This window comes from Verticillium nonalfalfae (genome assembly GCF_003724135.2).
Source record: "Verticillium nonalfalfae strain VnAa140/NRRL 66861 chromosome Unknown scaffold_56, whole genome shotgun sequence".
Classification (NCBI taxonomy): domain Eukaryota; kingdom Fungi; phylum Ascomycota; class Sordariomycetes; order Glomerellales; family Plectosphaerellaceae; genus Verticillium; species Verticillium nonalfalfae.
In genome coordinates, this window is record NW_021167281.1 from 1 (window position 1) to 23,509 (window position 23,509).

Consider the following 23,509-nt stretch of genomic DNA (forward strand, 5'->3'; position numbering starts at 1 on the left):
CTTCTGCTTCTGCTTCTGCTTCTGCTTCTGCTTCTGCTTCTGCTTCTGCTTCTGCCGCAGCCCTCGCTCATTTTTCTGCTCTGGCGCATGCTGCTGCTGTATCTCCTGCGTCTGTTGCGCCTACTTTCTCTGCGTTGGCCTCTCCTGTGTCGACCGCTTCTTCTGTATCAGTCGTCTCTTCTTCTGTCACTTCCTCGACCAGCCTCTCGCCCAGCACTTCGAGTGGCAGCAGCAGCAGCAGCAGCAGCAGCACCGGCGCTGGCAGCGGCACCACCACCACCACCACCACCACCACCACTGCTAATACGTCTCCAGCCGTCACCGTCGCCTCGGATGGATCCGGTCAGTTCACCAACATCAACTCGGCCATCTCCTACGCCCAGGCCAATGCTGTCCCTACCGTCACCGTCTTGGCCGGCACGTACACCGAGGCCATCGCCATCCAGGCCACCGCCGCCGTGACCATCGTCGGTGAGACGGCCGCCACGGGCAAGACGTACTCGGACAATCTCGTCACCATCACCAACGGTGCCGCCGGTACGACCCCGCCCATCAACTTCCTGACGAGCACCTCCAAGGGCGTCACCTGGAAGAACGTCAACATTGCCAACGCCAATGCCGCGTCCACCGCCGGCATTGCCTTCCTGCGCGGTTCCAAGCACGCCTTTTACTCGTGCCAGCTCACCGCCGCGGGCAGCGTTGGATTCACCGGCAGCCATGCCTCTGGACTCATTGCCAACTCGTACATCCAGGCCGCCGACAAGATCTTCTCGTCCTTCGGCAGCTTCTACGTCTACGGCTCCACCATCACGGCCACCAACAACAATGCCCTCATCGTCTACAACAAGGGCTTCACCGACACCGCCTCGGGCAAGCTGTACAACGCAAACGTCGTCTTTGACACGTGCCAGATCATCCAGAAGGCCGGCACCACGAACAAGAATGTCTTCATGGCGGCCGCCAACGGTGTCGGCGTCGCCGTCATCTGGCGCGAGACGTCCATCGCCGGCTTCGTCGCCAACTCGGGCGTCTACGTCGACGCTACCACCCAGGACGCCCGCAACACCTACATCGAGTACGGCACCACCGGCGCCGGCAGCTACGCGAACAAGGCCGCCGCCCGCGCCGCCTACATCACGCTCGCCACCGACGTCGGCAAGCTTGCGCCCTATGAGCTTTCCGCCTTCTACACGGGCTTGTATCCCAGTGTTGCCGTCACCGACGTCGACTGGGTGGATGCCGCCGTCTTGCGCTCGATCCAGAGGGGCTCCTCTGGATCCGCCACGACGACGACTGCTGCTGCCACGACGACGACTACTTCTGTTGCCCCTACGACGACGACTACTTCTGTTGCCCCTACGACGACGACCACTTCCACGACGACGGCGTCGGCTGCTGCTTCGTCTGTTGCTGCTAGCGTCAGCATTGCCTCGTCCATTGCCAGCGTCAACATTGCCTCGTCCGTTGCCAGCGTCAACATTGCCTCGTCCGTTGCCAGCGTCAACTCTGCCTCGTCTGCTGCCCCCAGCGTCAGCATTGCATCGTCCGTCGCCCCCAGCGTCAACGTTGCATCGTCCGTCGCTGCTAGTGTAGAACTCCCTCCCTCGCCTGGTGCCGCCAGTGTCAACAAGGTTTCGTCTGATGCCACGGCTGCGGCTACGACTACGTCGGCCGCGTCCGTCGACCCCACATCGACAGCTGCTGCGAGCACTATCGACACATCATCTGCCGTCTCTACCACAGTTGCTGCCTGCGCACCCTCATCCGTCCCCTCGACTGCTCTGATTGTCGGCCCCGTTGGCTCATCATGTGCCACGTTCAACAGCCTTGCTGCTGCTGTTGCCGCGCTGCCCGCCGACACGACGACGCAGTACATTTACATTCTGGCCGGCACGTACAATGAGAAGGTCACGCTGACCCGCACCGGCGCCACCGTCCTTCGCGGCGAGACCGACAACGCTCTGTCCTCGTCGTCCAACAAGGTCACCATCCAAAACGCGGCCGGCGTTCTCTCCAGCGCAGGCGGCTCTGCTGGCACGGCCACATTTTCCGCCAACAAGTACGAGGCCAAGTTTGTGACCTTCTACAACATCAACTTTGAGAACACATACGCTCAGCAGACCAACAACATCGCGGTCGCTGCCTACTCCAAGGGCACCAAGGTCGCCTTTTACGGCTGCAACGTCAAGTCCACCCAGGGCTCGCTGTACCTTGACTACGGTAACGTCTTTTTCAGCGGTGGTCGCATTGAGGGCACCACAGATTTCATCTGGGGCATTGGCGCCGGCTACTTCTACAACTCGATCATCGTGTCCAGGGACTCAACCAACACGGGCTCGACCATCGCGGCGAACCGGTACCAGAACTCCTTTGGCGGCTCCCAGATCGTCTTCGATGGCTGCGCCATTGTTCCCAAGGACAAGACCGTGCCTCAGCAGGGCACCTATCTCGGCAGGGACTACAGCACCAACGCCCAGGTGGCTGTTGTCAACTCGTACCTTGATGCCCACATTTACCCCGTGGGCTGGAGGATCGGAGCTCCCAGCACGTTCATTGGCACCTTCGCGGAGGCCAACAACACGGGTCCTGGAGCTGGTACCACTGGTCGTGCTTCTGTTGTGAAGCTGCTCGCTGACAACTCCGCCTACACCGTCAAGAAGGTTCTCGGCGACGACGCCTGGCTCGATGCTCCTGCCATTGCTCCCCAGCAAGCTTGGCCAGACTCGGTCTATGCCGTGACTGTCGTGACGACGACGTCTGCGACGACGACGACGACGAGCACCCCGACGGGCGCCAGCAGCGTCGCTCCGACCACCACTACCACCTCGGCTGCCTCCAACACCCTGACCGTTGCGCCCACTCCCGCTACTGGTGAGTATGCCACTGTCGCGTCTGCCGTGGCTGCCCTCCCTGCGGATGGCAAGGAGTACACTATCTTCATCAAGGCCGGATCGTACGAGGAGCAGGTCAGCGTTACGCGCCGTGGTAAGGTCACGCTCCGTGGCGAGACTTCTTTCGAGAATGACTTCACCCAGAACGCCGTCCACATCAAATTCAGCCGTGGTGTGTCCACGAGCGCGGGACGCAACGAGGAGACACCCGTTCTCAACTGGAAGAACACCAACGGTGATGGCTTGGCCCTGTACAACATCAACTTCACCAACACGTACCCTCAGCAGTCGAGCACAGCGGCGTTGGCCGGTGACTTCTTCGGCACCAACATGGCGGCGTATGGATGTGCTTTCGATGGTTTCCAGGACACTCTTCTCGTCAACCAGGGTGTTCAGGTCTTTAGCAACAGCTACATTGAGGGCAGTGTTGACTTTATTTGGGGTTACAGCAAGGCGTACTTCCACCAATGCTACGTCGCCTCCAACACCCCGAGGACGTACATTACTGCCCAGAACAGACCCAATGCCGCGTGGGCTGGCGGCTTCGTCTTTGACAAGTCCGTCATCACCTACACCGAAAGCTACGGTACCAGCTTCGGTACTGTTGCTCTGGGTCGTCCTTGGTCGCAGTATGCCGTCACGGTGTACATGAACTCCTTCCTGGACAAGCATATTTCCCCTGCAGGCTGGAGCGTCTGGCAAACGAGCAACCCCCAGACCGACAATGTTCTCTTTGGCGAGTTCAACAACGTTGGACCTGGCAACTGGACCGACTCTCGCGCCACCTTTGCCACCAAGCTCACCGAGGCACAGGCTTCCCAGTACAAGCTTGAGACCTTCATTGGCAGCACGAGCTGGCTGGATGCCAAGGCGTTTGCCTATGTCCCCAGCTACAGCCTCACTTCAGTCGGAGCCGCCGAAGTGCCGGTTCCCGAGCCCACCACCCCCGTCGTGATCACGCACCCGACGAGCGGCACCGAGCCTCCGGCTGGTGCCGTCATCGTGGGCGCCCCTAGCGCCGTCACCCGCCGCGCTGATGGTAGCACCGCGAAATCCTTCAACAGCCTGACAGCTGCCCTGGCTAGCTTGCCATCGGATTCGTCGAACCAGATTATCTTCCTCTATCCGGGTACCTACACGGAGCAGGTGCCTAGCATCAACCGCCCGGGACCTGTCATGATTATTGGATACACGAGTGATGCCCCTGGCAAGAGCTACAAGAACAACCAGGTCACCATCACCCAGGCCCGCGGTCTGTCCGTGTCCCCACCGCCTGCCGGTCACAGCAACGCCGAGACGGCAACCATTGCCACGGCGAGCTCCAAGATCTCCTGGTACAACATCAACCTCGTCAACACGGAGAACCTAGACGGCGCGATTCCCAGCTACGTCTCCCTGGCTGCCAGCGTCTACGGCGACAAGATTGGCTTCTACGGTTGCTCATTTGTTGGCTGGCAGGACACCCTCCTGACGGGCGCAACGGCTGGCAACCAGTACTACGAGAGCTGCTACATTGACGGTGCCATCGACTTCATCTGGGGCTACTCCAAGGCCTACTTCAAGGGCTGCACGATTGCCGCGAAGCGAGCCAAGTCCGCCATCACCGCTCAAAGCCGTGCGAGTCTGACTGCCATTGGCGGTTACATTTTTGATCAGTGTCTCTTCACCGAGGCCCCGACCGCTACCGTCGATCTCAAGGGCCAGGTGTACCTCGGCCGGCCCTACTCCAAGTTTGCGCTTGTCGTCGTCAAGAACAGTTTCCTCTCCGACGTTATCCAGCCCGCTGGTTGGAAGATCTGGTCCAACACTGACCCTCGCAACGACTCGATCACGTTTGCCGAGTACAACAACGCCGGCCCGGGCAGCTGGGAGAACAACGCTGCCGCTCGTGCGACGTTCCGGGGCGCCTCCCTGCTCACCGCCGATGACTACCCCCTCAGCAAGGTCATGTCCAGCACTGACTGGATTGATCTGACCTACTGGGACCAGATCCAGACGCCGCAGCCCGCCGTGGTACCCGTGACACCTGTAATCCCCACTGTCTATGACGGCACCAAGCCTCCTGCCGGCGCCTTCATCGTCTCCAAGACGCCTGTCGATGGTCAGACCACGTACGACACCATTCAGGCGGCCCTCAACGCCCTACCGACCTCGAAGCAGATCACGCCCACCGTCTTCATCTACCCTGGCACGTACAATGAGCAGCTGATCCTCGCGCGGGCTGGTACCACCATTCTCATCGGCTACAGCTCGAACTCTGGTGACTACTCTCAGAACCAAGTCACCATCAGCTTCGACAAGGGCATCGACACGCAGGCTGACGCCTCCAACTCGGACTCTGCCACTGTTTACGCCACTGGCAACTACCTGCAGGCTGTCAACATAAACTTTGCCAACACCTTTGGCACCGCATCCAAGTGAGTTGAACACAGGCACAAGCATTCTTTTTTCTGCGCTCTGACTAACACATGGTTTCCAGCTATGCCTCGCTCGGCTTTGGTGTCAAGAGCAGCAAGTACGCTTCGCTGTACGGCTGCCAGGTCTACGGCAACCAGGACGCCCTGCTCATCAACGGTTTCCTCTTTGCATCGCACTCCTACATTGAGGGCAACATTGACATGATCTGGGGCAGTGGCGCCGCGTACTTCCTCGCCAGCACCATCGCACCGAACCGCGACGGCGTCGCCCTGACGGCCAGCAAGCGCGCCACCAACACAACCCCCGCCGGCTTCGTGTTCGACCAGTGCACTGTGACGCCTGCCAAGGGAGCCAAGTACACTTCCGTCTCGCTCGGCAGGCCCTGGAACGCCGACGCTCGCGTGGCCTACATCGACAGCTTCCTCGACTCGTGCATCGAAGCCAACGGCTGGGATCAGTGGACCAAGACTGATCCGCGCACGGCTGGGGCCCTCTTTGGCGAGTTCGCCAACGACGGTCCCGGCTCTGATCTGAGCGCCCGTGCTGCTTTTGCCACCAAGCTCACGGCTGCTGATGCGGCCCAGTTCGAGCTGGCGACCTTCTTCCCGGCTGGAATTTCGTGGATCAACATGACGTTGGTTTCAGCCACGCCATTCAAGGCTGGCGCCGTCGTGCTGCCCACTGCTACGACCAGTGCCACGACGTCTGCCACAACAACGGTGACGACGTCGACATCGACAACGAGCTCCGTTCCCGCCACGACTGTGACTGTCTTCACCACCAAGCTGTCGACCCTGAAGGAGACGTCAATCACTACTGTCCAGGCTCTTGACACGACGGTGACGCTCAAGACGACCGCGACAGTCGATGCCGCCACCACCATCACGCCTGCCGCCGAAACCAAGACGACTTTGATCCGCTCTACCGAGGTTGATGTGGCCACTGTCCAGGAGCCAGACACCACGGTTGTCCGCAAGGCCACCATCACGGTCAATGTCGGAACGACCGTCACACCCAATCCTGTCACGCAGACGTCGACCTCGCTCGCCACGTCGACCAACACGATCATCGTCACCAAGGCTGCCGAGCCCAGGACCATCACCTCCACCTCGCTGACCACCAGCACGGCGACTAGCACCCCCAAGGGCGTCACCGCCACGCAGGTCATTCGCTCGACGGCCTTCTTCACCAAGACGACGACGCCCAAGCCCGTCACGGTCAAGTCGACGTCGACGATTGTCATTGGCGACGGCAGCGTCACCACCGTGACTGCCAAGGCCTTGACCGTCTCGACGACTGTGTTCAAGACTGTTGTCTCGACGGCCAAGAAGACGACGACGATCAAATGCATCCCGACCAAGGCGCCGACGAAGCGCGACCTGTTTGAGTTTGAGGATTTCTCCAAGCGCGACGACGTCTTTGACGACTACGAAAGCGACCCCGAGGTTGCCTACGTCGAGGTCCGCGCCCTGGGTGACGTGACCGTCACCGTGACCGTCCTGTCCACGCTCAGCACCTACGTCAAGACGGCCACTGTCACGCTGCCAGGCAGCACCTCGACGACCGAGCTCATCACGACCAAGACTGTTGGCAAGCCTGTCACGCTGAAGCCTGTGACGGCCACCCAGACGATCGTGACGGTGCAGACGCGCGCCACGACGACGACGCTTCCCGGTCGCACCGAGACAACGACGGCCACAGCTGTCGTGTCGGCTGGCAAGACGTCGACTCTGAAGCCGGCTACCGTGTCGGTCGTCGTGCAGTCGACTCGCACCGTGACGGTGCAATCGACGACGACGCTGCCTGCCGCGATCCAGAACGTGGTCCGCACCCAGACGCGTCATACCACCGTCGTCCTGCCACGCCAGACGGCGACGGTGACGGTGCGCGAAAACTCGGCGCAGACTAACACTGTCATACTGCCGGCGTCGACGGCCACGAGCTGGGCCACGGTCCGCTCAACGGTCAAGCCTTCGGGCACCATCACGAACCGCGCGACGGTCACCAAGACGAAGACGTCGCAGGTCAAGTCGACCGTGACGAGCTGGGTGACCAAGACCAGCAAGGGGGCCAAGACGTGCACGACCTAAGCGGGGGGAGCTAGCCGTGTCGACTCTGATTTTACGCTTGTACATGCCTCGTACTCTACCGTACATGAAGCAGATTAGAAGATGACGATATACTTAATAGATTTGCATCGAGATTCGAGTTTGTGTCCATGATGCTGAGCCTGAGAGTGTGCTGGAAGAGGAAGTGCATGACCTTGTGCCACTTTGTGGATGATGCTTCGCTGCAGTATACACTGGTGCCCGCATGACCTGAGCTCGCGCCTCAGGATATTTCTATCTTCTCCAGTCTTCCGACTAGAACTCTGATTCAGGAACTCCTCGCCATTCTTGGCCTTTGCCAGATGTACAGGAGGACGCTCCAGGGTGGGAACGTCAAGAGCTGGCGGCACGGGACTGCCAGCTGGCAGCCATGACACAGCCTCACCCTCACCGTGACCTCCTTTCTCCCCCCTCTGCTTCACGTCATGCTACAGACTCTTTTCCTCTACCTGGCGGCAGATTCGTCTTTGACTTGTTCACGATTGCAATTATACGACATCTGGACAGGACGACCCGCTCTGGACATGTTCTCGTCACGCGTGCGCTCGCGTGTCTGGCTGGGGCGCCTTCGCCTTGCCCACACACCAGTCTCACGACCGCCTGGAAACGCAAGGCCCTCACACTCATCGAGCAGACCCTCGGCATCGTCTGCAAAGGGGAATGCGGCGAACTGTTCCATCGCGCTCGGTGGGCTGGCCGGCGCGGCGGGCGTCTCTGGTGGTTCTCGGCCGCCAGGGACGAGGTGCCTCGTCTCGAGAGCCCGCCGTCTGAACACCTCGTCGACGAGCGCGGCCCGTCGAGAGACCAAGTCAGCCGCCTGCTATCACGAGGTGCCCTATTCGGTTCCCGTCAGCACCATGCCCGGGCTCACGCGGTACGACGGCACGCAGCTCGCCTCCCACGGCCCCTGCAAAGACGGCTTCCTCCACGGCGCGTTCCCCTCGCCGTGGGCGGCCGACCCGTCGTCGCGCCTCATGGCCTGGGCCGTGTTTGACGGGCACGCGGGCTGGCAGACGGCGGCGCTGCTCGAGGAGCAGCTCGCGCCGTTTGTGCGCCGCGACCTGCACGACATCGAGCCCAGCGGCGCGGGGCAGGTGGCTTTCTTTGGGTAGTTCTTTAGGTAATTCTTTAGGTAGTTCTTTAGGTAGTTCTTTAGGTAGTTCTTTAGGTAGTTCTTTAGGTAGTTCTTTAGGTAGTTCATTAGGTAGTTCTTTGGGTAGTTCTCTCGGCGCTGGTCTACGATGAAATAGGGGAGCGTCTATGTGGCAGGGTACGAGATGCAGGAGTCGTTGTCGTGTATGGCCATTGGGTGACCAGCTGCTACCAACTGATCAGCTGCCAGCTGCTGCCAGCTGGGATTCTTCAGTGCCAAAGGAAAGACGCACGCCAGGCGCCCCTGCCTGCCACCAGTGAGGGGCAAAATTCAATTAAGGCAGTCGCGTCTCAGCAGCCTCGAGACGCGTCTCTCGATCCCTCCTCTTTTCCACCTCGTCCTGCTGCTCTCCTTGTCCCCTCCCCCCCCAACAACACACCAAACCACACAACCGCCGCCATGAGTATGCAGCCCCCAACCCCCACCCCCCCCTCGACGAAACCTCCCCTCTAATCCCGCACAGCATCCTACGGAGGCTACCAAAAACCCGCGTACGGCGCCCAGGGCGGTGATGACTCGGGCGGCTTCATGTACGGCGGCTCCCAGCAGGGCAGCCAGGGCGGCGGCAAGGTACTGTCTCCCCTCCACGTTTCCCCCTCGCTCTCTGTTGCACCCAGCTCACAAAGCCAACGGACGTACAGGGCTACCAGGACGAGTCGCTGCGCCCCGTCACCATCAAGCAGATCCTCGACGCCGAAGAGGCCTACCCCGGCGCCGACTTCAAGATTGACGGCGCCACCGTCACCCAGGTCACCTTCGTCGGCCAGGTCCGCGCCATCAACCCTCAGGCCACCAACATCACCTACAAGCTCGACGACGGCACCGCTACCCTCGAGGTCAAGAAGTGGGTCGACACGGACAAGAAGGACGACGACCTCATGGACGGCGTCGCCGGCGCCCCCGGCTCCGGCTCCGGCGTCGACCTCGACGCCTACGTCCGCGTCTGGGGGCGTATCAAGTCCTTCAACGGCAAGAGGCACGTCGGCGCCCACTTTCTGCGCGCCGTCACCGACTTCAACGAGGTCAACTACCACCTGCTCGAGAGCACCTACGTCCACCTCTTCTTCACCAAGGGGCCTCTCGGCGGTGCCAAGGCCGAGGACAACGGCGACGGCATGTTTGTTGACGGCGGCAGCCACGGCAACAACGCCAGCAATAATAACAACGCATCACACGCCACCGGCCAGTCGAGCAAGGTCGCCCAGTGCACGCCCATGGGCCAGAAGATGTACAACTTCCTCGTCAACGCGCCCGGCGGCAACGAGGGCGTGCACATGAATGTCATTGCGAGCGGCGCCGGCATGAGCATGCGCGACGTCCTCGGCGCCGCCGACGAGCTACTCGGCCAGGGGCTCGTGTATACCACCATCGACGACGAGACGTGGGCCATTCTCGAGTATTGAGCGGGTGGCGGTCGGGTGACCTTTGCACGGTGGGAATGCCTGCAGCGTGGACAAGGTATGGATCACAATTTTTGATCATGTTTTTGTTTTGAGCACGAGGCGATAGCATTCGATATGACCTGAATGAATGAAAGGCCTTGAACCGGCCGAGTCTAGACTAATGACCAACCGAGCTGTTCCAGCAACAAGTGTTCTGCAGTAATGACGGTGCCAAATCCAATGCCATGCACAGCAACAGGAACGAATGTGACAAGAGACCGCGCAGCAGACACACCGATCCAGAGGCACAATGAATAAAAGACAGATCAAAACATCAAACGAAACGGAAAGCAGCCGGAACACCTAGCGCAGGCGATTCATCTGGACCTTGACGGCAGCGTATACCGGCTTCTGCTTCACCAGCTGCGGCTCCCGCACCATGATGGAAAGCGGCACAGGCGCACCGCTGCCCTGGAGGTAAATGTCCTTCTTGAATTCAAAGCCAAACTTGGCGTAGTAGGCATTGTTGTCCGGCGAGCTCGACTCGAGATACATGGGACGGCCCTCGGCGTCGGCCTGCGCGCGCTGTCAGTCAAACGTCCGCCACCTGCCTTTCGGCTCGCCTGACGAGGAAACGCCAGAAAACTCACCCGCGCAATCATGTCGTCGAGCAGCTTGCCCGCGTACCCCCTCTTGCGCGCGTTCGGCTTGGTGCCGATGTACACGAGGTAGTAACACTCGGCGTCCCGCGCGCCCATGACCTCGGCCTTGGCGTCGTGCAGCAGCGGGAGGAAGTCGTCGTTGTACCGCCTCCGCGCCTCGGGCGTCAGCCGGTAGGCGAGCCGCCAGAGGCCCGAGCGGAAGAGGTTGAGCCAGCCGTCCGTGTCCTTGCCGGGCGGGACCCTGTCTTCTTGGTCAGCTTCTCTTCCTTCCGCCGCTTTGTGTCCAGCACACACAGCCGGGGGGGGGGGCGTTACCCACCACAGTGCGACGGCGTCGTGGTCCGGCCCAATGGTCGTGACGAGGCCGTCGAGGGCGTGCGCCGTCGTGGTGTACGTCATCATGTCGACGTGGAGCTTCCACTTGTGCTCGGCCGAGCGGGCCGCCATGTCGTCGACGTCGAGGAGGTAGCGGCTCGACGCGTCGGACGCGAACGAGTGCGCCAGCGACAGGCCGGCCTGCTTGCTCTCGGCGACGGTGACGGCGCGCACCGTGTCCGCCCAGCGCGGGGGCACGAGCGAGGGGCGCGGCTCGGCGACGAGGGTCGCGAGGCTGGACTTGCTCAGGGGGGTCTCCATGATGGTGGCGGCTTAGGCGGTTAGGAGGCTTGCGTCTTCACGATGGAGCGAGACACCATGGTCAGCATTTCGGCACGGAGAGGCACGGCAGTACGGATGGGGCTGTCGTCTCACTGGGTAAATTCTGTATACTGTCGCCTGTATGGACTCTCGAGAGTTGCGTTCTCGAGACAGGCATGAACCTGGATGGGTGGCGCAGGCAGTTCAGGCTTGTGCGGAGTTCAACCGACATCAAGGCTTTGAGGCCCTCGGCGGTGGCTATGTGCGATGTGTGGTGGAGCGGTGGCCGGCGGGACTGGTGGCTCGTCCAGGCGGATCTGACGATGACGTAGAGATGGTGGTGTTGGTGGAAGCCGCTGTGTGATGGAATGAACTATCGTGAGATCCCTCAGTCGGTACGTGTATCCTGTCGTTGATGTCACAACTGAAGCGTGCAGATGGAGGAGGCCCGCGAGGAGCACTCGATGGTCTATACGATTCTTGGATCCAGACGTGAAGATGCTCAGGTGGTAAGAAGTAAAAGGAAAGCAAGATGACCGAGCCTAACCAATCCATTATGTACTTGAGGGTCGTGTGTCACGAGGCGGCGGAGAGGGGAACAAGGACGGGTGAAACATGACCATTGACGGGTCACCCCTGCGATCCCTTTCCGCAGGATGGATCGGAGAGACAGAGACCCTGGGATCTGACAGGCTGGGAGACATGGCTGACGAGCATGACACTGCAGGCGGCACCGTGGGATATGTGTGATGTAGCAGCCCATGCCTGGAGAGATGTGCAGAGTGAGGCGTCGAGCTGGACGTGCGCGAGTGTCCCGCCAACGGGACGAGGCCGCGGATGTACCGTCCCGTAGCCTCGCTGGCAGAGCAGCACATGGTTGTGCGCTCAGAATCATTCCTCTAGGCTGAACGTTCGGCAGCGTCCACCAGGTGGTAGTTCAAAGAACGCTCCATCTGTCCGAGCTTTGTCAACCCGATCCCCCCCAAGGGCGAAGGTGGCACTGATGCTCTCCGGAATCGAAGTTGGGGGTCCGCAGACGCCAATGTGCGAGGCGCCTCGCCAGCGGCGTTGGGGAAGGCTGCGGACGAACCACCGACGTTTGTGGCAGCATATCGCATGCATGAAGTCAGGCGATGCCGTCACGCCTGGATCCGCAATTGTTGAGCCAAACAGACGGCCCTCGGGCTGCATATGCAGATGGAACAGGGACGAGGAAGGATGAGGCGGACGGGTGATGAGTGGCGATGCGGATGTCTTACTCTTCACCTTGGTCAGGGTTGTTCACCGGGGCGAACAGGGTTGATGCGTGGAACTCGTCACTTTTGCTTTTCATTTTTTTTGGGGGGTGCCCGACGTGGCCTACGTACCGTCTGCAATCGCCAGCTTCGATAACCTCTGCGTGTCGACCTCTTCGGTCTCTGGTGTCCGGTCTTGCTCGAGTGTGTTGCCGGCTGCGTCTGTCGCTGTGCCTTCCGTCTCTTCGCTGCCAAAACCCTCCTGCTCCTCGTCTTCGTCGCCATCTTCGTCGTCGTCATCGTCGTCATCGCCCTCATCGTCTTGGCCTCCATTCTGTTCCTTGAGCGTCTCCTGCTCACGAATCGCCTTTTCGAGATCCTTGGCCATCTTCTTCGTGAAGCCGGACGCTTCGGCAGCGGCGTCCAATCGCCGCACGCCGTCCCTCCCCAGCGTCTTCTTCGCATCCTTGAAGAACGGCCCCGGCGTTGTGCTGACAAAGTCGAACTTGCGTTCGAAGAAGCGCTTGATGCAGTTGACATCGCGGTCAAAGTACATCTCGGCGTTGACGTGGTCCATGGAGACCATCTGCGGGAAGTCAATGACAATGGGCACCAGGGTGATCGTCTCCTTCTCCTCGCCAGCCTCGGTGAACTCGACGGAAGACACTTCCTTGATGAGGAGGTTGAATTCGTTGAAGTCGCCGTGAATGAGACCGTGCTTGGCGAATCGAAGGATGAGGTCGATCAAGTCGCCATACAGCGTCGCAGGGTCGGGCACCGCCGAGATTTGACGCATCAGCGTCGAGTCGACAAACTCCATGAGAACCGTGTGCCTTGACTGCGCAATAGGCTCCGGGATCGGAAACCCTTCTTCGCGGAGGACCTTCATGAACGCAAACTCCTTCATGGCGGCCAGTCGCGACAGGTATTGCCATGATCCCGACTGGCGGTTCTTGAGGTAGTCTCGGTTTGTCTTGACGGACCTGAACGAGATGCGTCCAAGGCGATGAATCTTGAGAATCTTCTGAACGCCCTCGTGGTCTGCCACCATCGTAATGTCGCTCTCCTTTCCTACGCCGACGCGGCTTCCCACGCTGTAGATCTCCTTGCGTTTTGAGAGGTCGTGAAGGGCAAGGTAGTCGAAGCCGCCGTATGTGAAGCGGTATCCGTCATACTTGGCCTCCTTGACACGCGCTATGAGACCAACTTTGGCGAGGGCCGAGATGGACCTGTGAACGCCGTTGACACCGCCCTTTACGCGAGCATACTTCTCAATCAGTGATGTCGGCACCAGCTCGTGGTCTCGGCTCCCACGCTCAACCTGCAGTTCCTGTCAGTTGGGCAGAACGAGATGGCAAGGAGGGGGACTGGGGCATGGGGACGAACAGCAGCGAGGACGTTCCAGTCCTCGGATGCAAGATACCGCAGTGCCTTGGTATCGAGCTTCATGATGCGTGGCCTGAACGCGTTCGAATTTCCAATATAATTTGGCTCGATGCCTATATAGATTGATGAATAACGATCTGCAATCTCATCAACGAGATCTCTCACAGAGCGTCACAAAAAAGTTGGTGGGGGTTCAGGCTGGTATCGATAAGCGCACCCATCCAGGTCCTGCTGAGGGGTGGGTGGGTACTCCTTCTGTGCTGACTAAATCCACGTGACTTCGACTCTCCAGCTCCCTGCCAATGCACGGTCCAGCGATGGCAGGCGGCAAGGCTCGCGTAACGCAGTAGCTGTTGTTACGGAGCTTGAGAAAGCTCCATTGCCTTCCATCATCACCGTCCACCGTCATTCCTCACTTTGCTCGCCTTCACACGAACACTCACGTCACTACCATCGTATACCCCCGGACCAGCAGACTTGAACAGAGCGACTCGGCGCTCGGAAAGTTCTCGCACCTAGTCTTGTTACGCAACTGCGCCCCCTCGTTCGATCCCTGCCCGCCCTACAACCACCGCAAGAGTCGAACATCATGGCCCCGGATCCTGAGAAGCCCACGGCTGCCGACAAGGGCAAGGGCAAGGCCGTTGACGAACCCAAGAGCGACAAGACTGTTGCGAACGGCAAGAAGGAGGATGGCAAGATCATCGACTGTAAGAGCTCAAAGATAGTCGGTGACGAGACCGCGCCGGCGTTGGCTGACTGACCTGTGTGCAGCGGCAGAGGAGCTCAGTGAGGAGGACCAGCAACTGAAGAACGAGCTTGAGATGCTGGTTGAGCGCCTGACTGTATGTCACTAGCCACCTCTTGTTCATCAGCGTAGCCCGCACGCACTAACGAGATGGCTAGGAATCCGATGCATCCCTCTACAAACCGGCTCTCGAGGCCATGAAGACATCTATCAAGACTTCAACTTCTTCAATGACCGCCGTACCAAAACCATTGAAGTTCCTGCGACCGCACTACGAGACTTTGACGAAGCTCCAAGAAGACTGGCCAGAGGGTGACGACAAGACGTCTCTCGCCGATGTCCTCTCCGTGATCGGCATGACCTTCTCAGACGAAGAGAGACAGGACACCCTGAAGTACCGACTTCTCGCGCCATCGTCAGACATTATTTCATGGGGCCACGAGTACTCGCGCCACCTGGCTCTTGAGATCGGAGAGGTCTACGGGAAGCGCATAGTCGCAGATGAGGACACGAAGGATCTGGTCGATCTCGCCCTCATTCTCGTGCCCACGTTCTTGCAAAGTAACGGAGAGGCCGATGCCGTCGATCTCATGAGCGAGCTCGAGATTATCGAGCAGCTGCCCAACTATGTCGACGAGAACACGTATGCCCGCGTGTGCCTGTACATGGTCAGCATGGTCAACCTCCTCACGTACCCAGACAACGAGCTCTTCCTCAAGACGGCCCACGATATCTACATCACGTACAAGCAGTACACGCAGGCCATGGTGCTGGCCATTCGACTGAACGATATTGATCTCATCAAGGCCGATTTCGACAAGGCGCAGGACCCTGCACTGAAGAAGCAGCTCGGTTTCTTGGTCGCGCGCCAGCGCATCATGCTCGAGCTTCCTGACGAGATTGTGGGCGATGACCAGGAGCTTCAGGACTCGCTCACGAACATTAAGTTGTCGGAGCACTTCAAGTCCCTCGGTAAGGAGCTCAACATTCTCGAGCCCAAGACGACAGAGGACATCTACAAGAGCCACCTCGAGAGCAGCCGCGTTGCCGGCATGACGAACCTCGACTCTGCACGACACAACCTTGCAGCAGCCTTTGTAAACGGCTTCGTCAACGCTGGCTTCGGAAACGACAAGATGATGCTCGTGGAGGAAGACAAGGAGAGCTGGGTCTGGAAGACCAAGGGCGACGGCATGATGTCGACGGTTGCCTCGTTGGGCACTCTTCTTCAGTGGGATGTTGAGAATGCGCTCGACAAGATTGACAAGTACACCTACGCGCAAGAGCCCGAGATCATGGCCGGCGCCATGCTGGCCATCGGCATTACGAACACCGGTGTGCGCCTGGACAGCGAGCCTGCTCTGGCCCTCCTTGGCGACAATGATAAGCTGAGGAACCCGGATACGAACCCTCTGGTCACCACCGCCTGCCTCATGGGTCTTGGTCTGTCCTACGCAGGTTCCAATAAGGAGGACCTGCTCGAGATTCTTCTTCCCATCATCACCGACTCCTCCGTCGAGATGCGCATTTCTGCCATGGCCGCGCTGTCTTGCGGTCTGATCTTTGTTGGCTCTTCCAACCCCGAGGTCAGCGAGGCGATCGTCACCACTATGCTGGATGATGAGCGCAGGGACCAGCTCACCTCCAAGTGGACCAGATTCATGGCCCTTGGCCTGGGCCTGCTCTTCTTCGGCCGCCAGGAGGAGGTGGATGTCATCCTGGAGACTCTCAAGGCTGTCGACCATCCCATGTCCAAGCCTACCGCTGTCCTGGCCGAGATTTGCGCCTGGGCTGGTACGGGTGCCGTCCTCAAGATCCAGGAGCTGCTGCACATCTGCAACGAGCACATGGAGGAGGCCGAAGAGAAGAAGGGTGATGAGCTCACGCAAGCGTACGCTGTTCTGGGTATCGCGCTTGTGGCCATGGGCGAGGATGTCGGCCAGGAGATGGTCCTGCGACACTTCGGACACCTGATGCACTACGGCGAGCCGAACATCAGGCGCGCGGTGCCCCTGGCGCTGGGTCTCATCAGCCCGAGCAACCCGCAAATGAAGATTTACGACACCCTCTCACGATACAGCCACGACAATGACAGCGACGTTGCGATCAATGCCATCTTCGCCATGGGTCTTTTGGGTGCGGGCACGAACAACGCGAGACTGGCGCAGCTCCTGCGACAGCTCGCCAGCTTCTACCACCGCGACCAGGAGTCTCTCTTCATGGTGCGCATCGCACAGGGCCTCTTGCACATGGGCAAGGGTACCATGTCAGTCAACCCCTTCCACACCGACAGGCAGGTGCTCTCACGCGTGTCGGCTGGTGGTATCCTGGCGGTGCTCGTGGCCATGATTGATGCCAAGTCATTCATCACGTCAGACTCGCACTACCTGCTCTACTTCCTGGTGACAGCCATGCACCCCAGGTTCCTGGTCACGCTGGGCGAGGACCTCAAGCCTCTCAAGGTCAACGTCCGCGTCGGCCAGGCCGTGGATGTTGTTGGCCAGGCCGGCCGTCCCAAGACCATCACGGGCTGGCAGACGCAGAGCACGCCCGTCGTGCTGGCGTACGGTGAGCGGGCGGAGCTTGAAGACGAGGAGTACATCAGCCTGAACAGCACGCTGGAGGGTCTCGTCATTCTCAAGAAGGTAAGCACAGCCCCGGGTCTTGGACCTTGAACAAGCAAGAGAAACAATCGCTAATCCGGACAAACAGAACCCCGACTGGGAGGGCGCCAAATAGTAGCTGGCTTGTGCAAGGGGAGAAGGGCGGCTGGATGAATGATTCGGTTTGGTTTTTGGCGGGAGACAAAGGGGCCGGGGCATCTTGCGGGTCCCCTGGCGCGACATGCTGTATAATACATGTAATTGTGACGGGTTGCGCCTCACACAGAGAGCCGCACCGAGGGCAATTGACCATGATAGACGTTCATTGAGGCTGACAGTCGTGATGATGCTGCGTCGTCCGTTGCTTGCAATGCCCGTTCGGCCTATCCTGTGGCATGAAAGAAAGCCCTGTGTGGACAGCCCTGGCTGCGATACTCTAGCCCAGCCAGTCGCTCTCTAAAACGTTATGATGATCCAGCGTCTTTCTGTCTGTGTCGCGAGCATGGCGGCCGGGTATGTGAACGACTCCATCTTGCAAGACATGCCGCCCGGGCAGTTTGCTCAGGCATTGGAAGCTCGATCAACAGTGTCAAGTCTGCCGGTCGAGCATGCTGTTGGCATCCCTCTATCCATCATCTCCATCGCCCTTCTAACACACAAAACATCAAGTCCGCCTCCCAAGCACCCAAGATGAAGACTGCCGCTGCCGTTCTCCTGTCGTACGTCGGCACTGCGCTAGCGACACCTCGACCCGGCGCAGTAGAGGATTGACAGCTCGACCTTGACCTCTTCGAAGACAAGCCCGAAGCGTGCGACATCCCCACGTTTGGCTGCCAGGAGCGGAGGGATATCGAGAGGACGCTGGCCAGTCTCCAGGACAGAGTTGCCGAACTGGAACAACAGCGGCGGTAGGCTACGGCCTGTACGTGCGTCGGACCGGCGACTTGCCGCGGCGCATGACACCAGTATGTCCTGCCAGTCATCGCCGCCAGTCAGCGCTGCAGCGGGAAACTGTCGGCATGCTGACGGCTTCACAGTTCCTCGGTATGCGCCGGGCCGACCGTCCCAGGCAGGTAATGCTGGCGTAGAGCTCTGGGGAGAGTTGGACGGTGAGGATAAGGCGGCACGGAGAGGACTTTGGAGCAACAGAAGGCTTGAGGCCGGACGTGGGCAACGCCTCTCCTTCATATTGGCTGCGTCTGACCCCTTTTTGGGGTGGAAGGGGTGGGGGATCATCTATGTGCTGCCGATGGTGGGCATCTTGGTCGTAGCTGTGACACAAGTTGATCATCCATCCCTAATCCATTCGCATCATAATCCATTCGCACGTTTCCTAATACGACATGTTCTGCGTTTGACTGTAGTACCTAACGCAACGAACATGAAGCGTAGACAGGAAGCGGGGTGTTGACAGTGGCTAACCTCCCTTGGTGAAGTCGAGGTCCACTGCAATTGAGATGACATGTCTTCAGGGCCTATATTCCTGAATTTGGGGTGGAGTACTATAAGGAACGTATCAGGCAGTGGTAGAAGATAGAGGTCACGCAAGTTATACGGGCAGAAGCTGAGTAGCAGATTCGGTTGGCTGAGAGGTGGCGAAAGAGGTCGGCGTCCTACCTGATGCCACGTCTTGCACAGTATGTTGCATCGCCAGAGTGGCGTTGAAGTCGTTTTGCGACGTCCTGTGTGATCACCACGACAGATACTGGCCAGAGTCTGGGATGAAGAGTCTGGGAAGAAGAGTCTGGGAAGAAGAGTCTGGGAAGAAGAGTCTGGGAAGAAATCAACCACAGGCTTGAGCCAAAGACGATGACAGTCTCTCACACGCATATGCGAGGAGCGATGCTGTCGCTGCAGGGAGCAAGGGGGTCGACAAAAAGAAAGGCGTGAGACGGGCTTTGGGTTTCGTTTCAGTCAGAGATAGAGAGACTCTTCTCACTCGGTGCGGTACTCGAACAAGTGAGGATCTATCTGGGGCATCGGTGCGGGACTGATCACTGGCCTCCAGTGTCGTCTGTTGATGAAATAAGTCGAGGCTCCTTTGACGCAGTGCCTTCACTGCAATTGAACCTGACGGGCCCACTACAGAAGGACGTTAGAAACGGTGGGCCGTTAGTCACGGGCCGTCCAACGCCCCGCCGAACGGTGCCAGGCCCTGGTCCAGTCCTGGTCCAGTGCAGACCCAGTGCAGACCCAGGCTGAAGCTAAACCCAACATCGACATCGTCGCTCACATCCGACTCTCTAGCTGCATGGCCTGGTGGACCACCCGTGGGGTGCTGTCCCCGAGATCCATTGACTCAATGCACCTTGTCCGACCTCCTTCTCATCTTACTCGTTGACGTGACTTCACACCTGATCATTCTATCAGGGGCCTCTTCATCTTGCTCTTCCCGTCTGGCGTCTCAACTTTGAGTCACGCTGCTTTGCTTTTGCGTCGCCGGCCTCCACCATCGATGATGCTCTCTCTTGACAACTGAACCTTGGACAGCCTCCTCTTTTCTCTCTCGGTCTTTCACGTGCGCCCTCTCGCGAACCTTGGACCTCACCGCGTTCAGCTCACGTCATTTTGTCTCTTCATCCGGACCCCTCGACAGCCATAGCCATGGCCGATGGCCGTCCCATACCGCCCAAGGCCTCGAGCCGTGAACATCCCTTTTCCTCATCATGGACTGGCGGAGGATCCTGGATCGGCACGCCGCGCGCCGAGGATATTGTCGCACGCGATCTGGCCGAGCTCTCCGAGGACGACGACGCCATGGACAATGCCATCGACTCGGACAGCGACTTGTCCGCTGACGAAGGGCCAACGCTGTACCGTCGACCCAGCGGCGTCGCCTATGGCACATCGAGGCCCGTCATGAATCCGCAGACCAACCCCGAAAGCACCCCATTTCTCACACGTGTCGAGAAGAAGCAGAGCCGTGACGCCGAGAGGAGCCTGTTGCGGGACAACCATGTGCTGCCGCCCAAGAGGCCGCGGGGCCCAGACGAGCCCTTCTATCGCAGGGCGTACCGCCGCCTCTTCAGCACAAAGGTGCCCCGGCAGACGCAGGACGACGAAGAGACGCCGGACGAGGCGACGTCCCTGCTCGTCGGCGCCGACACGCCAGCTGCAGCGGCCAGCAGCAGCGCACATGCCGCCGCCGCCGCCGCCGACGGCCCCGAGAACCTGACAGAACAATGGGAGGCGGCTGTCGCTTCGGGCACCCTACGCACGACGTGGCAGCGCGAGGCCAAGACCATCATCTCCTACGCTCTGCCCCTGGTCGGTACCTTTATGCTGCAGTACTCGATCAACGTCGTGTCCATCTTCACCGTCGGCCGCATCGGCCGCCTCGAGCTCGGCGCCGTCAGCCTCGCCACCATGACGGCGACCATCACCTGCTACGCGCCCTTCCAGGGCCTCGCCACCTCGCTCGACACGCTCTGCGCCCAGGCCTACGGCTCCGGCCACCGCCACCTCGTCGGCCTGCAGCTGCAGCGCATGATCTTCTTCCTGCTGCTCTCCTTCCTCCCCGTCGCCGTGCTGTGGTACCACTCGGACGCCGTGCTGGCCCTCATGATCCCCGAGCCCGAGTCGGCGCGCCTCGTGGGCCAGTATCTGCGCGTCCTCATCTTCGGCGGCCCCGCCTTTGTCTGCTTCGAGGGCGGCAAGCGCTTCGTGCAGGCGCAGGGCCTCTTCCAGGCGACGACCTGGGTCCTCCTCGTCGTCGCGCCCTTCAACGTCTTCATCAACTGGTTCCTCGTCTGGCACATGGAGCTCGGCTACATCGGCGCGCCCATCGCCTCGACCATCACCCAGAACCTGCTGCCGCTGTGCCTGCTGCTCTACGTCCGCTTCGTCGACGGCCGCCAGTGCTGGGGCGGCTTCAGCCGCCGCGCCTTCAGCAACTGGGGCGCCATGCTGTGGCTCGCGCTGCCGGGCATGATCATGATCCAGGCCGAGTACATGGCCTTCGAGGTCCTGACGCTCTTCTCGAGCCGCTTCGGCGCCAGCTACCTCGCCGCCCAGAGCGTGCTCGTCACCCTGACGGCCATCAGCTACCAGATCCCCTTCCCCATCTCCATTGCCGCCTCGACCCGCATCGCCAACCTCATCGGCGCCGGCCTCGTCGACGCCGCCAAGACGACGGGCCGCGTCGCCACCATAGCCGCCCTCACCTCGGGCGTCTTCAACTTCATCCTCTTCAGCTCCCTGCGCTACCACCTGCCGCTGCTCTTCACCGACGACGACGAGGTCATTGAGATTGTCGCCGCCGTGCTGCCCATCTGCGCCGCCATGATGGTCTTCGACGGCCTCAGCACCGGCGCCCACGGCCTGCTGCGCGGCATCGGGCGCCCCTCCATCGGAGGCTACGCCGGCATCTCCGTCTACTACCTCATCGCGCTGCCCGTGTCGCTGGGCACGGCCTTTGGGCTCGGCTGGAAGCTGTCTGGCCTGTGGTTCGGCGTCACCATCGGACTGCTGCTGTGAGTGCACCTCTTTTTCCGGGACGCATGATGATGAGATGACCAAGGCTAATTGCAAATTCTAGTGTGTCTGTGATTGAGTACACGTTTGTCTACCTCACCGACTGGCACAGGGCTGCGCGGGAGGCCGAGAGGCGCAACGCCGCTGGGTGATGGCACCTTGTGACGGAAAAGAATCTGGCATGGTCATGTGTGCATGTTTCACTCCTCTTGTGTCACGCGATCCCGTAGCGGTACAAATGAGCATCAAACATTGTTGGACATAGCAATTGGATTGAAGATCTTGACTCTTTCCCCCCTTGATGTTCGTCATTTTGCTCGACCAGAGTTACATGGAGACTACACTGATTTCTGTACACTTACCGATGCCCGTCTTCGGTTCTTATCGGGTCAAACGTCGAGAGGGGCAGCTAGTGCGATAAGGTACCGTCAGGGGTCCGCGGCGCTGAAAAACGGAAAATTGGGGGCGGCGGCGGGCCATTGAACGCGGGGGCCAGCACTGGACGGTTCGACCCCTCCTCCTGGGCTGTACCTTATTCGACGTTGCTTGGTGATTCTCCCCTTTCGATAAAAAGCGAACCCCACGAACTTCCTCACCGTAGGCGCATAACAAGCTCGCCCACCCACCTGCTGTTCGCCGATTGCGTGTTTCTTTCCCTCCTCCTCGCCTCTCTCTGCACTTTTCGTCTAGAACGCCTACCGGCTCTGCCCCGAAGCAAGCAGCCATGTCGACCACCACGGCCACGACCACGACCACGACGTCTGCGGACCCCATCACCGCCGAGTCCATCCTGCGCCTGTTCCCCGACATTGACACGAGCACCGAGGCCCTCTCCGGCCACGATGAGGAGCAGATCCGCCTCATGGACGAGGTCTGCATCGTCCTCGACGAGAACGACAAGCCCATCGGCAACGCCAGCAAGAAAGCCTGTAATGCGCCTCCGCCCCCGTCCCCCCGTCCTCCTTGCATACACACACACACACACACCCATCGCGTGACAGCTCTGGCTAACCGCTGCACTCGAACACCCAGGCCACCTCATGACCAACATCGACAAGGGCCTCCTGCACCGCGCCTTCTCCGTCTTCCTCTTCGACGACCAGAACCGCCTGCTGCTGCAGCAGCGCGCCTCGGAGAAGATCACCTTCCCCGACATGTGGACCAACACGTGCTGCTCGCACCCGCTGGGCATCCCCGGCGAGGGCGGCGTCGCCCTCGCCGACGCCGTCGCCGGCGTCAAGCGCGCCGCCCAGCGCAAGCTCGAGCACGAGCTCGGCATCCCGATCGAGCAGGTGCCCACCGAGCTCTTCCGCTTCCTGACCCGCATCCACTACAAGGCGCCCAGCGACGGCAAGTGGGGTGAGCACGAGAGTATGTACCCCTTCCTCTTCTTCCCTTCTGTCTGCCTTCTCCCCCCCCCCCTCCCCCTCCTGTTGTGTTTGCTAGAGAGCGACGGCTGACAGGCACCCAAGTCGACTACATCCTCTTCATCAAGGCCAACGTCACCCTCGACGTCAACAAGAACGAGGTCCAGGCCACGCAGTACGTCTCGCCCGACGAGCTCAAGGCCCTCTTCCAGGACCCCAAGCTCGTCTTCACCCCCTGGTTCAAGCTCATCTGCGAGACCATGCTGTTCGAGTGGTGGGCGCACCTCGACGCCGGCCTCGAGCCGTACATGAACGAGCAGGAGATCCGCCGCATGTAATCTGCCTTCTTTTTGTTTGGGGATCAACAAGAGAAACTGCTCAACTTCTTTCCTCCCCTCCAAGAGAAGGGATAGACGAAGAAACGGCCTCGGTACGATCTTGACAAAG

The 23,509-nt window shown here is 60.0% G+C and overlaps 7 protein-coding genes across 7 annotated transcripts; 5 read left to right on the forward strand and 2 right to left on the reverse strand.

Annotated features, from left to right (window-relative positions):
- Positions 1 to 315: 315 nt before the first annotated feature.
- D7B24_007175 (uncharacterized protein) lies at positions 316 to 8,529 on the forward strand (the record flags this gene model as incomplete). Its single annotated transcript, XM_028641289.1, has 3 exons — positions 316 to 5,308; positions 5,371 to 7,357; positions 8,074 to 8,529. Coding segments are annotated over 3 exons (7,436 nt in total), but the record flags the coding sequence as incomplete, so codon positions are not given.
- Positions 8,530 to 8,969: 440 nt separating this feature from the next.
- RFA2 (replication factor A protein 2) lies at positions 8,970 to 9,973 on the forward strand (the record flags this gene model as incomplete). Its single annotated transcript, XM_028641290.1, has 3 exons — positions 8,970 to 8,973; positions 9,034 to 9,140; positions 9,212 to 9,973. 3 exons carry the CDS (start codon positions 8,970 to 8,972, stop codon positions 9,971 to 9,973), a joined length of 873 nt encoding a protein of 290 aa, XP_028494615.1.
- Positions 9,974 to 10,315: 342 nt separating this feature from the next.
- Positions 10,316 to 11,250, reverse strand: D7B24_007177 (uncharacterized protein; the record flags this gene model as incomplete). The annotated part of the gene is made up of 3 exons (XM_028641291.1): positions 10,316 to 10,528; positions 10,603 to 10,855; positions 10,934 to 11,250. 3 exons carry the CDS (start codon positions 11,248 to 11,250, stop codon positions 10,316 to 10,318), a joined length of 783 nt encoding a protein of 260 aa, XP_028494616.1.
- A 1,359-nt stretch (positions 11,251 to 12,609) lies between these two features.
- RIOK2 (Serine/threonine-protein kinase RIO2) lies at positions 12,610 to 13,934 on the reverse strand (the record flags this gene model as incomplete). The annotated part of the gene is made up of 2 exons (XM_028641292.1): positions 12,610 to 13,806; positions 13,872 to 13,934. 2 exons carry the CDS (start codon positions 13,932 to 13,934, stop codon positions 12,610 to 12,612), a joined length of 1,260 nt encoding a protein of 419 aa, XP_028494617.1.
- Positions 13,935 to 14,460: 526 nt separating this feature from the next.
- RPN1 (proteasome regulatory particle base subunit) lies at positions 14,461 to 17,358 on the forward strand (the record flags this gene model as incomplete). The annotated part of the gene is made up of 4 exons (XM_028641293.1): positions 14,461 to 14,581; positions 14,646 to 14,716; positions 14,778 to 17,264; positions 17,332 to 17,358. 4 exons carry the CDS (start codon positions 14,461 to 14,463, stop codon positions 17,356 to 17,358), a joined length of 2,706 nt encoding a protein of 901 aa, XP_028494618.1.
- Positions 17,359 to 19,826: 2,468 nt separating this feature from the next.
- D7B24_007180 (uncharacterized protein) lies at positions 19,827 to 21,847 on the forward strand (the record flags this gene model as incomplete). The annotated part of the gene is made up of 2 exons (XM_028641294.1): positions 19,827 to 21,694; positions 21,760 to 21,847. 2 exons carry the CDS (start codon positions 19,827 to 19,829, stop codon positions 21,845 to 21,847), a joined length of 1,956 nt encoding a protein of 651 aa, XP_028494619.1.
- A 572-nt stretch (positions 21,848 to 22,419) lies between these two features.
- IDI1 (isopentenyl-diphosphate delta-isomerase idi1) lies at positions 22,420 to 23,400 on the forward strand (the record flags this gene model as incomplete). The annotated part of the gene is made up of 3 exons (XM_028641295.1): positions 22,420 to 22,624; positions 22,728 to 23,066; positions 23,168 to 23,400. 3 exons carry the CDS (start codon positions 22,420 to 22,422, stop codon positions 23,398 to 23,400), a joined length of 777 nt encoding a protein of 258 aa, XP_028494620.1.
- Between the last annotated feature and the right edge of the window lie 109 nt (positions 23,401 to 23,509).